Here is a 17,624-nt window from a genome sequence, read left to right as displayed (position 1 = left end):
GGGACTACAAGTGTGTGCCCCTACACCTGGCTAAATTTTGTATTTTTTTTTTGTTGAGACAGGGTTTCACCATGTTGCCCAGGCTGGTCTTGAACTCCTCACCTACCTTAGCCTCCCAAAGTGCTGGGATTACAGGCGTGAGCCACCATGCTCAGCCTATTCTAGTTTTTACAGATGAAAAACTTATAAAGATATTTTCCCAAGTGACTCAATCTTTCCAAGGCTCAGTTTCCTGATTTGCAGGCTGGGGACAATGTTTTGCTTCTTTGGCTCTTGTGAGGATTAGGGATGACATGTGAAGGACCATTCACATTGCAATGGTAGGGTGAGACCTGGCCACTGGGTACAGCTTCAGAGACTGCCCCATAGTGGGGAAAGGCAGAGACAGGGTTACTGGCTGTAGTCCCAAACAGAATCTATCTCCAACTTGTGACTCAGAGATCTGCCTCGTGTCACTTGGCACTAAGTCAGCTTCATCTGCTATCAAGTTCTGTTTACCCCTTAAGATAATCCAGGTTCTCGTTTCTGATTCTATTCCTAGTTGGTGACAACAGAAACTATGTTTAGGATGACTCTGAGTCTTGGAAGCCATCTGATCTGAAGGTTGGGGGCACTGGAAAATAATCTCCAGCTAGGTCTGGGCTTCTGAGGAGAGAAACGAATGCATTTCTCTTGGATAAAGTAGAAGGGGAAAACCTTTGGTTTGAGAGGCGACTCTAGTGCATGCTAAGACACATTATTACAGTTGCCTCATCAGCTGCCTCTTACCAGCTGCTGAATGTCCACCATGTTCCAAGGACTTAACAGGCACTATCTCTGCCTCATATCAACCTGCAAGGTAAGCACTGCCCCTCAGTTCTGCCTCTTTGCTGTATGACAAAAACAGGTTTTTGTCACACTTACTGGTTATGTGACATTGGAACATATTGTGTAACCTTGCTGAATCTCAGCTTTTCTAGCTCTAAACAGGCTTGTTGAATTAAGTGAGAGAATGTATAACCCAAAGCACATAGTAGGCAGTTTACAAATGTTATTCCCCTTGAACTCTTCTTCCTATACTGTAATATGCCTGGCCTTGTGGTAGGCACAGAGGACAGAGACCACTTAGACCAAGTCCCTTCCCAACTACTTGGGGCTGAGATTTCCCTCTTCCATACCCAGGCTGGGTTGTTCCTCATAGCAGGGGAGCAAAAGGTCTGGGGCACAGTCAGAAGGTTGGTGAAAATCATCAGGCCTGCAGTTGCTAAGGATGGACTGAGGCAAGGCATGATGGCCATCTACCTTGGAGTGCCCTCCTCAGTGGGCCCTGCCTTCCTCCTCTCTTTCTGCATCACTCTCATTTTTAGCATCCAACTGTCAAACCTTGCCAGTGCTGAAGGATAATGGAGATCAAAGGGAGGATGGCAATTTATCTTCTTCCTATTGACACAACACTTCACTGTTTGCTAAACCCTTCTGAGGATTCACTAGCTCATCAGATCTACACCACTCTCTGGTGAAGGGGCTGGGCAAGGGTTGTGCTCATGATAGAGCCGAATCAACTGGTTCCCAGGAGGGCCAGTGACTTGCACAAAGTCATCCATCAGGTTACTGACAAGCTCTAGGACAAGGACCTTGAACTCCTGGCCCCTCCTAGTCCAGTTCTCTCTCTGTTCTAGCCCAGTGTCTCTCCTGGTAATGTACTGGTAGGTAATAGTGTTCATTAAACTTTAGTATTTAAAGTAATTTCTTGGACAATCTTCATGCGACATCACCAACAGGTTAACAAAGCCTTTAAAGCTCATAGTGATCGGAACCTGCAAACACAGAACTTAGCGAAGTTGATCAACCTGTGATTGTGTTGCCTACCACTTAAGATGTGTATGCTGCCTGTTGCATGGCTCTTGCTTCAATTCCAAGAGCAAACTTTCACTTTGGGAGGTACTGTGTCAGTTACTATCACAATGTTCATTGCTACTTTTGATCAACTTTATACCCTCGTTCCAGAGCTTAAAGAATTCACTACTCCAGACAGATCAATCATGGGAAAAGAGGGTCAAAATGCTCCGTGGTTCATGGCTGACTGGAACAAAATGAGCAACTTCAACACAAGTGCAAAGTCGCTAAAGCTGTCTTCTGATATATTACATTGTGTGCAAGCTGAGTGGCAATCCAAAGCAACAAATCACCAAAAGGTTTAATGCTCTACTATCTGCTGTCAGGTCTGGAGGTGTCTCTGTCAGTTGATCTAGATCCTGCGCTTGACTTTAAAGAGGCTGCATCATGGTTAGCATGCAAAGGCCTTGACATCAAAATCACATACTTTTGTTTTAAACTTGATGCTGACCCAAGCCTAGGGATGACCCCGTGTGCCTTTATAAGCCAATTTAAACTCATTGCCACATTTTCTGAAATGACACCATATGTGATAATGCATAGGTTCACTGAGGAAGGTTTCAACCATGCAGCTTTGTTGCCTGGAGTAGGTCGTGACATCATGAGGTTCCTGAGGGTTGGAAGACGCCTGACTGAGGAACATGGTGAGGAACTATTTCCTTTCCTCAAAGTATTTAGGCTACGAGGATGTGAGGAATTATCACCCACTAAGTCCCCAAACCTCTGCATGGCTGCAAATGCATGCAGATGGAAACTGGACACGTCATTCAGGGACTATCAATCAACCAAGGAATCTTTGTCAACACTGCCAGATCATGATATTGATAAAGCAGTCTCAAAGCCACACCTCAAAAAGGCACTTATAAGCAAAGAGGATGAAGATGGATTACAAACTACATACAACGTAACCAGAGAGGAGATCAAGGTAGCTGTAACACCCAAGCCAGGCAATGAGCAAGTGGGGATTCTATCAAGGCTTCTTGAGGCGACAGAGGGAAGAGAGTGCATGCAAACTAAGGAGAAAAAAAAAAAGTTAATTCCTCATGGCTTACATTTCAGTTCCAGGTAGTGACTAACAGGTTTAGGTACCAATTAATCAAGTTTTCTGTGAGGATGGGTACTTAAATTCTTTTGGTTGAAAGCTATATATATATATATATATATATATATATATATATATATATATACACACACATATATATATACATACATACACACACATATATAAAATTCAAGCTAGCTTAAGAAATAAACGCTGGTAGGTCACTGGTTCCCACAACAGTGAAGGACCCTACTGGCTATCATCAGGAATCTTGCCGCCTCTCAACCCTTATCAGTTTCTGCCTGGCTCCCTTCTTTCAGTTTTCTACTGACACAGGCATTCTCCACCAGCCAAAGATGTTTTTCTGTGATTCAGTGTTCCAAAAGTGCTGGGATTGCAGGTATGAACCACCATGCCCAGCCTGAAAGCTTTCCAATAGTGAAATTAAGAGAGCAGACTGACCTACTAACAGAGCTTATGCTGAAACATTTGGCCAAATTCAGTAGTGCCTTAAACATCTCAATGGAACAAACAAAGTCAAGTAAAAATTAGCAGTTAAGTTAAAGCTATCATTCCACTTGATTTGGCTAGTAATAAATATTTGTGGCCCCTTCAGCTACAAGTTGGGAACAATCTCAAGGTGTTTTGAAAAAAGGTTAAGTGACGCAGTGGCAAGCACCAGTATTGGTGTCAGTGGTGACTCTGTACCTCTGGCTCCTCCTCTTAAAAGCTAGTGTATGAGATTGTGCTCCATAACTAGGCATTGTAATCCCTGCTCTGCTTCCCTTAATAGGTAATTATGTTCAAATAACAATGTGTAAAAGTCCAAAGGATTATCATTAGTAAAGTTTCTGAGAGTAAAAGTTCTTATGAGAAACCAAGAAATTGCCTCAAACTAGATATTAGTATAATAATCATCTTACAGTTTAAGAAAAAAAAAAAACAATAGTCACCAGAATTAAGTTCTTTATTCCTCTTTGTTGTTTCAAAGAATGATGGTAGTTTTCATAGTACAGAGTATTTCTGGCGCTCAGTATCACAAAGCCAAGACATAGTCAGAACACATCGAGCCTCAGCAACTCCCTTAGAAGCCTGGAAAAGTTGTAACTACAGAAAATTCAATTGGGGACAAAGGGAAAATACCAGTTAAGTGAGAACCCCAAATCAAGGCTTGGCTTGATTAGGCTGCCCACTCTTCTCGAATAGGCCATAAATTTTCCCCACTGCACCTTTTGGGCTGTGATCCTTGGGAAAGCCAGGGACAACCAAGCTTAAGCCAGAGAAAGGCCCATCCCAGGAAGTGTATAACTGACCTGGAAGCAGGCCAGAACAGAGAATACACATTGAGGGTGAGTGTTCAGCAGGTTTTGAATGCTACACAATCTACAAAGGGATGCAACATCCTTCTCCCTAAAGCGGAACTGCCCCTGGCCTCAATTAGCTCCAGAGGCCAAGGATCGTTGACTCATTCATTCATTCAGTGTATCTTTACTGCTGGCTACTCTGTTTCAGGCCCTATGCTGGGTGCAGAGGACAAAGAGAGGAATCAGACATAGTCCTTACCTTCAGAGAATTCAGAATACGATAGAAAAAAAGCTTATACTTTTAGATAAGCCACTGTGATTCAAGGTAAAAAGGACACAGTGAGGAGTCAGTCAAGGAGTTCACAGCCTAGCAGAGGCCTAGAGGGCACAACATAGACAATAATACATGGCAGCCTATGGTAAGGACCAAAGGGAGGCCCAGACTGTGAATTCTGGCACCGCAGAGACGGATGCGTGGCCTACTGAAGAGGTGGATTATGGCCTACTCGAGAAGAGTGAGAAGCCTAATCGGCGAAAGTGAGATATCAATTTCTACTGCCCTGGGGAGGAGGCTGTGCAGCCTCAGGTTGACCTTTGTGGGTCCTTTGGGCTACCCAACAGGCAGAGTGAAAAACCTCTTACCCATGGCTGAAGCTACTTGACGTCCTGTGAATATCTGAGGGGAGACTGGTGACCAGGGGAAACAAGTCCAAATTAAGTACCCAGACAATGGCCTAAGGTGAATAGTGAGAACATGAACACAGCCAGTAGGCTGTGTCGGCAGGAGGCTGGCCTGGGTATATACCAGCAGCAGGAGGCCCCTACCCATGCTTCCTGCACTCTCAGTGTTGGGCCATGTGTGCTGGAAGGATCCATTCTAAAAGTCCAAGGGACAGGAAGGGGGCTCCTGAGGGCAAAGGACCGAGGCCTATGTAGTCCTCTCTACATGCCTGTAGACAGGCTACCTGTCTGTTTTCCTCTTTTCTTCACAGCTGCTACCACCTGCCCTGTCTTTTCCACCCTGTCAATCTGAGTGGCTGAAATGGGTTCACTTAGGGTACCAGTATCATGGAATAGCTCCCAGGTTGGGTAATGGGCACAGAGTTGGAGTGTCTATAGCTGTCTTTGTTGGTCATCTGGAACTTGGACAAGTTAAGCCAGCTTAAAGTTGCAGTGTTGGGTTAGGACCTTCTCCACAAGCTAAGTGCCAGCCTGTGCAGGTCTCTCTTCCTTTCCACAGGTTTCAGGGAACAGCTCCAGCCTGTTGTCATTTCTTCTTCACAGCAGCTACCACCTACATCATCTCTCCAGCCTAGGCCTCGTGTCTGTGACACTTTTTCTTCCTAAGGTGCCAGGACTCTTCTGATCTGTTCTTTTTCTTCACAGCTGCCATCACCCACTCTGCTCCTCTCTCAAGTCCTTATTCTGGATTTCCCCCGTTCCCAATTCCCTTTTCTTACTATTCCTGAGATAAGCACATAGGCCTCCCCCAATTAAAGAGTTTCGATGCTAGTCATTAAAGAGAAAAAACATGAGGTAGGGGGAAGAAGTAAGAGGAGGGCAATTTAGAGATGGACCTCTTATGAGTACTGGTATTAGACATCTCTGGGTCACAATGGCACAGGACCAAGGTCCCTGCCTTGACTCCCTTCTTGAGTAGTACTAAAGAAGCTGATATTCTCATTCTTTTCATCCTTTAGCCCTGGTTGTAGGACTTGGCCATCCTTCCTATTCCTATCCACTTGCAGTACAGTGCTCAGGAAAGCTTTGCTTAACAAGGAGTTTCTACCACTTAGGAGGGGGCTGCCCTTTTAATCCTCTCCCCTTCCCCAATTCCTCCCTGCACCAACCCTGCCCATCCCTAGACCACCACCACCCTCCACCGGTCAACTTGACAGAGGTTTTCCCTGACACTGGGCCTCATATAAGGAAGTAAAGTGTGCATTATTTCACTCAACAGCTGGAAGGTCCTACATGTCAGGCTAAATGTAAACATCTTTACATTATAATAGGCAATAGGGAACCACAAATGATTTAGAGCCAAGGAATGGCAGTAGAAAGTACCTTGTATTAGGCACTCAAGAAATATTTAGATAAATGTATGCATGAGTGAATAAATAATTGTGTATTGGGAAGATTACCTTGGCAAAGGTAGGAGAGGCTAAGGGGATTTTTAAAAGCCACTCTAAGCCATGGCTTAAGCAATCTGTTAAAGTAGGTAAAGTTAATCTCGACTTTCATCCTGTAGGACTCTCTCTACCCAACTAGTGCAACAGTAACCCCTAGCCTCCTAGGCTATATTTCATGACTAAGACTTGTTCTCTGTGGTCATTATACAACACCAAATATATTTAGTTGATACCAGTTTAAGCATTAGCCTCCTAAAATAGGTACAAAAAAATAAACCTCTCATGATAGAATTTCTGTTGCAAGAACAGGCTATGGGGGAAACAATCTAAGATAGGAACAACCAACGTGGTATCATCTAAGAGACTCAGCATGGACTAAGTTCAGCATGAAAATCATTAGACAAAAAGGCATCCCTACTTCACAAGTAGTGATTTCCATGGGCCTATACAAATAGGCCTGATTCTGAGATTTGGGGGTCCAGAGATCTTCCTAATGGTGAAGATCTTCTCACAGGTAAAGGAGTAGCTGGGCCAGGACAATATCCTGAGAAAAAACAAAACAAACAAAAAACAAACCCAGAAGCCTGGACAAGCCTTGGACAGACGACTCCAGGCACATTGAAGATGCAACTAAGAAAATTACATCAGGAGCTACCATCACCCCAACATATAGCCCAACATCTACAAACTCTCCCACCAGCTACATTTATTTTCTTGAATTTTCTCCCTCTTCTAGCCCCATAAACTGGTGAACTCCTTGAGGGCAGAGACTGTGGGAAATTCTGTCCAGTGTTTTAAAGTCCTAATCCATGTCCTTTTCCCATCGGGAACATCCTAATAAATGAACTTAAGCCCATCCTTCATCAGGGTAATGCCACCAGAAGCAATACACACTATTATCCAGTACTACTGGCACTGAGATTCTCATTGTCCTCCCTAGAAAATGATGTTTCTGGATGAGGAAGAGAAGGTAAGCAGAACTACAAAGCTGTAGAAGGTAGGAGACTTCATGATTCTTCTGTTTTGCTTAATTCCTCTAGGATAGAGTGCCTACAGAGCTCTGACCATTATTAGAAGGGTGTGGATATTTTTGTTATTAAAAATGGAACAAATCATATAGATCTGGTCTTCCTTCCTGCCATGACACCTGCCTGTAACCTCACACTTGGATAAGGGGTAAGTCATGTGAAAAGATAAGTCCTCTGATTTCCATTTTGACATCAGAGTCTTCTATACAGCCAGGACTTACTGACCATGAAGGATGCAGGCACTATGCTTCTCCTAGGGATGAGAAGATAAGAAATCTTAGAACCAATACTCTCATTTTACAGATGGAAACCTGAGGTCCAGAGAGTTCAGGTGACACATCCAAGGTCCAAAAGCAAGCCAGTGGCAGAGCCAGAACCACATTCTGGTCTTTGAACTCCTAGTTCAGTGCTCTTTCCACTGCAGTAGCTAAGGCAAAATTTTCATTTTGCTCTTTGGAGGGGGAGAAGTGAAAAAAGGTAGGGAACAGAATATTAAGTTTTTTGATTCTCTGTAGACTTCAGTAGCTTCTGTTAACCTGGCTGTAATTGCCATTTGCATCTATGGAAATTGGGTCCTAAGCCAATTAATTGCTTTTGAATTGGCTCGGGTTCCTACCAGGGCTGGTGCAGTGCCCCTGCAGGTGGCTCAGGATCTCCCGGTCTGTAAACAGGCGGAAGGCAATCTGCTCACACTCTTGCTTGGTCCCACATTCAAATAAACACCCAAACAAGCCCTCCTCCTCCAGAGCAGCCAGATCAGAGTAGCCACAGGGCCCACAGTGCAAGATCCAGGGGCGGGACCAGCAGGCAGCCTCCAAGGGGGTCTGGTTGAGATAGATTCCTAGGTCAACCCTCCGTTTCCTACTGGTTGGGTGTGAGTACAAGAGCCATGATTCTGACGGTGTTCCAGCTTCCTCCTCCAGCCTCAGTGAACTACCTGGAGAGCTCTGCTGAATGGTGGGTACATCTTTGCTATTAGAGTCCTGGCACCTATGCGGGATCTCCAGGGGCCGGAAACTTACCACACTCCCTTGGCAACCATGTGGGGGCTCACAGAGCTGTTGACTCAGGGCCAGCCTCTGAAAGCCTTCACCATGGTCAGTGCTGAGAGCCTCTGCCCGGCACCTGTTTGGTGTCCGGGCACTGCAATATAGCACAGGGTGGCCAGCCCTCCCAGTCACCTCTGCCACTTCGCATTCTACTGTAACCATAGGCCTAATGAGTCTCCCATGGTGCCATGTGACCCCTAGGTCATCACTATAGATCATCAGAGAATGAGGCCTGGTTTTACATGGTAGCTGGAAGCAAAAGAACCAGGAAGGGATGTAGTAGGTATATGCAGGGATGACGAGTCTCCCTGACTGCAGCTGGATGCCATGACCTGGGCCCACAGCAAATGTGGCCCAGTGCTTCAGCTCTGAGCCAATGACCTCCTCAGTCAAGTCCCTCACCTCACTCCATGAACATCCAGCATCCTGACTGCAGATGAAGCAAAGGCGGGCAGCATTCCTGCCTGATACAATCTGTTGACGCTCTGTGACATGGCCCCGCACACAGATGAAGAACAGGAACACATAACCACTCTTCCGTTCCCATACAGGACAGGGGTTCATGGTCCGATGCCCAGGTAGTGTGGCTTCCATCAGTGGCTTCAGGGGCCCCCACTAGACAAGGAGAAGGGAGAAAGTAGGAGTGAGATACTAATAGGAAAACGTGAAGCTCATTAAAAGTATTAGTATTTTTCATAAATAAGAAATGATATTGAAATCTATAAAATCATGAAGGCCTAACTACTCACTAAATTCTCAAATATTACAGGATAACTTACAAAGCTGGAAAGAGACAATGCTACATGTTGTACAAGCTGTCTCCTCTGTCTGGAATGCTCTTCCTCATTTTATCTAGATTTCCAAATCATCCTCCATACCCAACTCAAAAGTCACCTCCTTTATAAAGCCTTCCATGAAACTCACTCTCCTCCCCTAATAAATTTATTGTATAACATTGTAACTTCTTGTGACTGTCTTCCTTTTCTAGACTATGAGCCTTTTGAGGGCTTATACTATTAGTTACTAATATTGATTCTCCAGCACCTGGTACATAATAGGAGCTAAATATTTTTACAACGAAAGAAAGAAAAAAAAGAAAAGGAAAGGAAAGAAAGAAAAGGAAGAGAAGAAAAGCAAGGCAGACAAATAGGGAAATTTTAGGCAAATAAAGGGAAATTTAAGACAAATTTTTTTCCTTCCTGTACTACACTGGGAAGGCAATTCATAACTTTTGTTGAAAGCTCAAGCATAGATTCAGAGACACCTAGTTCAAACCATGCTTTCATCACTTATTTTGTGACTATGGGCAAGTTGCTTAATCTTACTTTATCTCAATTTCTTCATCAGTTAAGTGGAAAGTTTAATAACATCCTCACAAAGGAGTTATTATAAGGATACAATGAGATAATGCCTAATCAGACATATTGCAAATAAAGAAAGATCTAATCTCCCTAACATATTTTCAAAACAATAGTAGAAATTGGTAAGACAATTTCCAGGAACCCAACAGAAATGGGCAAAGAGCAAGATCAGACAACTTACAAAAAGAGAAAAAAAAGTTCAGCTTCACTTATAAGAGAGAAATGCAAATTAAGACTAAACTGACAATGGCCAGGCACAGTGGCTCATGCTGTAATCCCAGCACGTTAGGATAGCTTGAGCCCAGGAGTTCGAGACCAGTCTGGGCAACATGGCAAAATCCCATCTCTAAAAATAAAAATAAAACAAAATAACTAAACTGATATAACTTTTACATCTGTCAAATTAGCAAAATCATAAAGCTTGACAATACTGTGTTGGCAAATGTCAAGAAACTGGCACTTTCATATATGGATTGAAGTGCAAATAGTTCAACCTGTATGTAGGACATATATCAAAATTACAAACAACATTTATCCTTTCCCATCATGCCCAATTCTGGGAATCCATCCTAAGATATATCTGCTCATCAAATTAAGTATGTATAAGATTATTCAAATGCAGCATTACTTGAAGTAGCAAAATACTACAAACAACTCAAATATTCATCAATAGAGGATGGGTGAAATAAACATGCAATACATGGGGTAAAACTTTTTTCCATGTATAGTGATATGGAAAGATTTCCATAATTTTTTTTTTTTTTTTTGAGATGGAGTCTCTCTTTCTGTCAACCAGGCTGCAGTGCAGTGGTGCAATCTCAGCTCACTGCAATCTCTGCCTCCCAGGTTCAAGCGGTTCTCATGCCTCAACCTCCTGAGTATCTGGGATTACAGGCTTGCACCATCACGTCCAGCTAATTTTTCTATTTTTAGTAGAGACGGGGTTTTGACATGTTGGCCAGGCTGGTTTGAAACTCCTGACCTCAGGTAATCCACCTGCCTTGGCCTCCCAAAATGCTGGGATTACAGGTGTGAGCCACCGCGCCCGGCCTGATTTTCATAATATATTCTTAAACAAAGAAAGCAAAACACACAATAGTGTATGTAGTATGCTACTTTTTGCATCAGAAATGTGGAGGAAAGGGACTTCTGGTTACAGCAAACTAAATAATTGGACCAATCCTTCCACTGAGAACTTGAAAAAAATAGATAAAACATTTAAACAAAAACAAAATATATGAAAGCACCAGAGAGCAGAGAGCAAACATAAGAATGAAGAATTACACGCTAAGTTCATTCAGAGAGGTTGGCTGGTCCCTTTTCCCCTTAGGGCATCCTACTAATTCTCAAAGAAGTAACTGAAAGGCTGAGAAGCTGAGCAAGTCATTTGACAACCTTATCGAGTAGGAGGACAAAACTTGAAGGCCTGGTAAACTGTCATGTAATTTGAGATGGAACCTTAAAGGGCCAAATCCAAGGAATAAGGATGGAACTGAGGCAGAACAGCCCTTAAAACCATCACTTGAGAAAACTGGTTGACATTATCTACTGAGGTAGAACGTACACATACCACATGAACCAGTAATTCCACTCCTAGCTACATACCCAACAAAATGTATGCCTGCAGTACCAAAAACATGTATAAGAATATTCATAGCAGTATAGTCTATACTTATAATAACTAACCCAAGTATCCAACAACAGTAAAATGGATCACTTAATTGTGGTATGTTCATACGACAAAATACTATGTAACAATGAAAAACAAATTAGGGTTACACACAACAATTTGGATAAATCTCAAGAATACTGAACAAAAAAAGCCAGACCAAAAGACTACATAGATTAAAAAAAGCAAAACTAAACTCTAGGGCTATAAATCAACTTAATATAATTAACTTCTCCTTTGGGAAGAAGGGCGGGGCCATAAGAGAAACTTCTCAGATGCTGACAACATTCTATTTCTTGGAATATTAGTTCTATATATGATGAGTCCACAAGTGTTGGCTTTGTCATAACTCACTGAGCTGACACTTAGGTTTTGTGCATTTCACATTTATGTTTTATGTTTTCTGCATATGTTATCACTTCACATTTTTAAAAGTTTTTAAATGGGCAATTAAGAGTACATACTTGTTTTGCTTTGCTTCTGTATGAAGTAGCACCGAAAAGATAACAAGAAATAATAGTGATTGCCTATAAGAGATAGGGGAATGGAAATGAGAAATATATCTTTTTATACTATTTTTATTTTTCAGCTATATGAAATGTATTAACTACCTAAAACAAAAAATAAATTTAAAAAATTAATTTCTTTTTTTTTTTTTGAGACGGAGTCTCGCTCTGTTGCCCAGGCTGGAGTGCAGTGGCCGGATCTCAGCTCACTGCAAGCTCCACCTCCCGAGTTTACGCCATTCTCCTGCCTCAGCCTCCCGAGTAGCTGGGACTACAGACGCCCGCCACCTCGCCCGGCTAGTTTTTTGTATTTTTTTTAGTAGAGACGGGGTTTCACCGTGTTAGACAGGATGGTCTCGATCTCCTGACCTCGTGATCCGCCCGTCTCGGCCTCCCAAAGTGCTGGGATTACAGGCTTGAGCCACCGCGCCCGGCCTAAAAAATTAATTTATGTATAAATAGACAAAACAGATTAAGCAGGCTCAGATCATAGACTCTCAGAGCCATTTGCCTGAGGCCAGGAGTTTGAGATCAACTTGGGCAACATAGTGGGTCCTTATCTCTACAAAGCATTTTTATTTTTATTTTTATTTTTTACATTATCTGGGCCTGGTGGTAAGTACCTGAAGTCCTATCTACTTGGGAGGCTGAAGCAGGAGAATCAATTAAGCCCAGGAGTTTGAGGCAGCAGTGAGCTATGATCAATCACTACACTCCCCTCTAGGTGACAGAGCAAGACCCTGTTTCAAAAACAAAAAAGAAAACTAAGCCATAATGGACCATAAGGGTTATCTAGTGCTAACTCCCATTCCACAGAAGAGACCCCTTGCAATCTTCTGGATAAAAAACCATTCCGTCCTTGAACTACGCTAGTTCAAAAGGGAATTCAAGATCTCTGGGACAGCCCATTCTATACCAGAGTACCCTAAGCACACTAAACATGCCAGAGGTAAGTGATCAAGTCAGCTTACTTATTAAGCAGTCTAGTTTTGGGGAAGTCAGAAGTTTAGTCATCCTTAGTGGTTGAGAGGAGAAAATAATTTGAGCCAGATATATCTAACATATAGTTGACATGAAGGTGGAAGAAAGAGTAAATAAAGCATGAAAGCCTTGGAATCTAAGATGATCTCAACTAGCTGGAGCAATGGGACATATAAATCAAGCTGAGGCTTGACAGAGGTAAAACACGTTGTGGCTTAAAAATGTGCATGGGGAAAACTGATTAAAGAACAAATGTAGGCCAGGTGCTGTGGCTTATGCCTATAATCCCAATACTTTGGGAGGCCAAGGTGGGTGGATCACTTGAGGTCAAGAGTTCGAGACCAGCCTGGTCAACATGGTGAAACCCTGTCTCTACTAAAAATACACACAAAAAAATGAGCCAGGCATGGTGGCACACGCTTGTAGTCCCAGCTACTTGGGAGGCTGTGGCAGGAGAATCGCTTTAACCCAGGAGGCAGAGGTTGCAGTGAGCCGAGATCGCGCCACTGCACTCCAGCCTGAGTGACGGAGTAAGACTCCATCTCAAAAAAAGAAAGAAAGAAAATGTAAAACAAGAACAAATGTAATCAACAAGCATATGAAAACATGTTCAGCATCACTAATTAATGCAACTAAATGCAACTAAAAACCACAATGAGGTATCCCGTATCCCCCTTACAACTATTTGGACAGCTACCACACACACACACCAGAAAATAACAAATGTTGGTGAGGATGTGGAAAACTAGAACCATTGTGTACTGTTGGTAGGAATATAAAATGGTATTGCCACTATGGAAAATAGCATGACAGTTTCTCATTACATATAAAATTACCAAATGATCCAGCAATTCAACTTCTGTGTTTACGTCCAAAAGATTTAAAAGCAAAGTCTCAAAGAGATATTTTCACACCCTTATTCATAGCAATGTTATTCACAATACCCAACAGGGAAAAGCAACCAAAGCATCCATCAAGAGATGAAGGGAGCCCGGGCAACATACAGAAATCCCGATTTCTACAAAAATAAGATAAAATAAATTAGCTGGGTATGGTGGCATACACTTGAAGTCCCAGCTACTCAGGAGGCTGAGGATTGCTTGAGCCCAGGAGTTCGAGGTTGCAGAGCCATGAGCACGCCACTGCACTCCAGCCTGGGCAACAAAGTGAGACCCTGCCTCAAAAAAAAAAAAAAAAAAAAAAAAGAATAAACAAAATGTGGTATATACATACAATGATATATTATTCAGCCTTAAATAGGAAGGAAATTCTGATACATGCTACAACATGGATGAAACTTGAGGACATTACCTAAGTGAAATAAGCCATCACAAAAAGACAAACACTATACAATTCGACTTATATGAGATATCCAGAGTAGTCAAAATTATAGAAACAGAAAGTAGATTAGTGGTTGCCAGGGACTGAGGAGGGAGAAATGGGGAGCTGTTTAATGGGTGTAGACTTCCAGTTTTGAAAAATCAAAATTTCTGAAGATTGGCTGCACAATTTGAATATACCTGGCACTAATGAATTATACATTTAAAAATGGTTAGGATGGTAAAATTTATGTTAGATATATTTTACTACAATTAATTTTTTTTTTTTTTTTTAAAGAGAACAACAAATGTGAAAAAGACTTGGAGGTTTTGGCTGACCATCTACTCTACATAGTCTACATAGTCTACATAGTCTACACAATCTACATAGTCAATTGTGCTATGTAGCTACCAAGAAAGTGCTATTTTACCTTCAATTGCATTAAAGGGAATACAAGATAGGATAGCTCACCTCATTGCTGAGATGGTTGGTCTACCCTTGGAGTCCCAAGTTCAGTTCCGAGTATTCTACTTTAAAAAAGGACACTGCCATCTCAGACCGCATTCCAAGGACAGTAATCACACTTTTCAAGGGACCAGAAACCAAATCAGGACTGTGCCCTAAGAAGTTACAGAAAGAAGTGAAGTTGTTTAGCCCAGAAAACATAATACTCAGAGGGCATGAATGCAGCTTTCAGGTACTTCAGAGAGTAGTTCTCTGAAAAAGAGATTGTATCTACATTTTGTATAGATTGACTGCCCCAGAAGGCAGAATAAACCAATGGGTAGTTATAGAGAAGTAGAGATCATCTCATTCACAGACAAAAAACAGCTGCCACAGCAATCAGGTGCTCATTTGAAGAGTTGTGCAAGGAGACCCTTAATGGAAAATGACAAATATTTAGTTCTTACTATGTGGTATCTATTATTATCTATATGTTGCAGATGATGAAACAGAGAAGAGTCAAGTATCCAAAGTCACAAAGCCAATAAATGATAGGTCTTGACTGACTCCAAAGCCATGCTCTTAACCACTAAGATTTTAGTAACTACCAATAGAATACAGATTTCTATATTGGGAAAGAAGTTGGGCTTATGATTCTTCTAACTTCAAGATTCTACAATTAAATAAATCAGAGAATGAAATAAAGAGAGAATGAATTAAAGGGGACATGTTTGTGAATGTGTATGACTACTGAGTAGTGAAGTTATACAACAGTTGTGGTCTGATAAAAAATGCTTGCTTGGCTCAGTGGCACCTGCCTGTAGTTGCGGCTACTCAGGAGGCTTAGGCGAGAAGATTGCTTGAGGCCAGGAGTTTGAGGCTGTAGTATGCAACAATCACACCTGTGAATAGCCACTGCACTCCCGCCTGGGCAACACAGAGAGGGCTTGTCTCTAGACAGACAGACAGACAGACAAACAGATAGTTAAAACTTAAAAGGCTGGGCACAGTGGTGTACACCTGTAGTCCTAGCTACTTAGGAGGCTGAGACAGGAAAATTGTTTGAGCCAGGAGTTCAAGACCAGCCTAGGCAATATAGAAGTTGTATCTAAAAAAATAGTATTTTAAAAAATGCTTAACAGCCTACTGTCTTGATCAAAAACAGTGCAACATGACCGATGACCACAGGCAATGCTTGTCCTAGAAGAAAGGAAAGAGCTAGAATCCCAAGTTCTACTGGGCTGTAGGGCTGGGCCTCTGTGGAGGCTAGTTATACATGCAGAAGTCTGGTCCTGGGAGGCCATGAGAAAAACTCATGACAAGATAAGGTGAAAGAGCAGGAACCAAAAATCCCACAAAACAAAAAAACTTCACCAAGAGAAATGTGAGCCAATGTCATCAAAAGCAAAGATAGGGATTGATAGCAAGGCCCATGTTCAAGCAGAATAGCATTTGCACTGTGCACTTTAACAGCAGAAGGTTATCTGCTATGGATATGAAGATTTAATGGTCAGATTTGAGGCATCTGTAGGTAAAAAAGCAGGGTAGGTTAGGAGTATTAAAGTGCCTACTATATAGATATAGAGAGATGACACAGCTATATATATTTTACAAAAGACTCTCAAAACCATTGTCTCATTTGTCTCACTTAAGCTAGCCCTGGGAGAGAGGAAAGCAACAATAAGAAATACAGGTATATGTGATTTATTGCACTTTGCCCTACTGCATTTCTCAGATACTGTCTTTATAAACTGAAGGTTTGTGGCAACCCTGAAGTGAGCATGTGCTCACTTCATGTCTTTGTCATGTTTCAGTTAATTCTCACAATATCTCAAACATTGTCATTATTATTATATCTGTTACGGTGATCTTTCATCAGTGATCTTTAATGTTATTACTGTAATTGTTTTGGAGTATGACAACTGTGCCCATATTACATGGTGAACTTGATAAATGCTATATGTGTCCTGACTGTTCCACCAACCGTTCCCTCATCTCTCTCCCTCTCCTTCAGCCTATTCCCTGAAACACAACAATATTGAAATTAGGCCAATTAGTAACCCTACAATGGCCTCTAAGTGTTCAAGTGAAAGGAAGAGTCCCCCATCTTTCACTTTAAATCAAAGCTAGAAATGATTAAACTTAGGAGGAAGGCATGTTGAAAGCCAAGACAGGCTGAAAGCTAGGCCTCTTGTGCCAAACAGCCAAGTTGTAAATGCAAAGAAAAAATTCTTTTTTTTTTTTTTTTTTTGAAACAGAGTCTCCCTCTGTTGCCCAGGCTGGATTGCAGTGGCTCGATCTCTGCTCACCACAACCTCCGCCTCCTGGGTTCAAGCTATTCTCCTGCCTCAGCCTCCTGACTAGCTGGGATTATAGGCATGCACCACCACGCCTGGCTAATTTTTTTTTTTTTTTTGTATTTTCAGTAAAGACAGGGTTTCAGCATGTTGGTCAAGCTGGTCTCAAACTCCTGACCTAGTGATCTGCCTACCTTGGCCTCCCAAAGTGCTGGGATTACAGGCATGAGATATCGCACCAGGCTGAAAAGTTCTTAAAGGAAATTAAAAGTGCTACTCCAGTGAATACAGGAATGATAAGAAAGCAAAACAGCCATATTGCTGATAGGGAGAAAGTTTTAGAGGTCTGGATAAAAGATCAGACCAGCCACAGCACTCCCTTAAGACAAAGCCTAATCCAGGGCAGAGCCCGAACTCTCTTCAATTCTACAAAGGCTGAGAGAGGTATGGAAGCTGCACAAGAAAAGCTGGAAAGTAGCAGAGGATGGTTCATGAGGTTTAAGGCAAGAAGCTGTCTCCATAACATAAAAGGGCAAGGTGAAGCAGCAAGTGCTGATGGGAGAAGCTACAGAAAGTTATCCAGAAGATCTAGCTAAGGTAACTGACAAAGGTGGCTACA

General features: G+C 42.2%; 1 protein-coding gene across 15 annotated transcripts in view; it reads right to left on the bottom strand.

Moving 5' to 3' along the window:
• Positions 1–3,866: 3,866 nt before the first annotated feature.
• Positions 3,867–17,624, bottom strand: part of NEU3 (neuraminidase 3) — a 31,937-nt gene continuing 18,179 nt past the window's right edge. For 10 of the 15 annotated variants that reach the window (XM_065528722.2, XM_074014760.1, XM_045371308.3 and 7 more), the window contains one exon: positions 3,867–9,042. In XM_065528722.2, the coding sequence (XP_065384794.1) occupies positions 7,963–9,042 (1,080 nt within the window). In that variant the 3' untranslated portion in view covers positions 3,867–7,962. Of the gene's footprint in view, positions 9,043–11,921; positions 11,985–14,735; positions 14,876–17,624 lie in introns of those variants that run through there. The other 5 variants (XM_074014758.1, XM_074014757.1, XM_045371313.3 and 2 more) reach the window with 3 other exon arrangements.

The sequence above is a fragment of the Macaca fascicularis genome, chromosome 14 (genome assembly GCF_037993035.2).
Source record: "Macaca fascicularis isolate 582-1 chromosome 14, T2T-MFA8v1.1".
Taxonomy (NCBI): Eukaryota; Metazoa; Chordata; class Mammalia; order Primates; family Cercopithecidae; genus Macaca; species Macaca fascicularis.
This window is presented reverse-complemented; position numbering and strand designations above follow the sequence as displayed.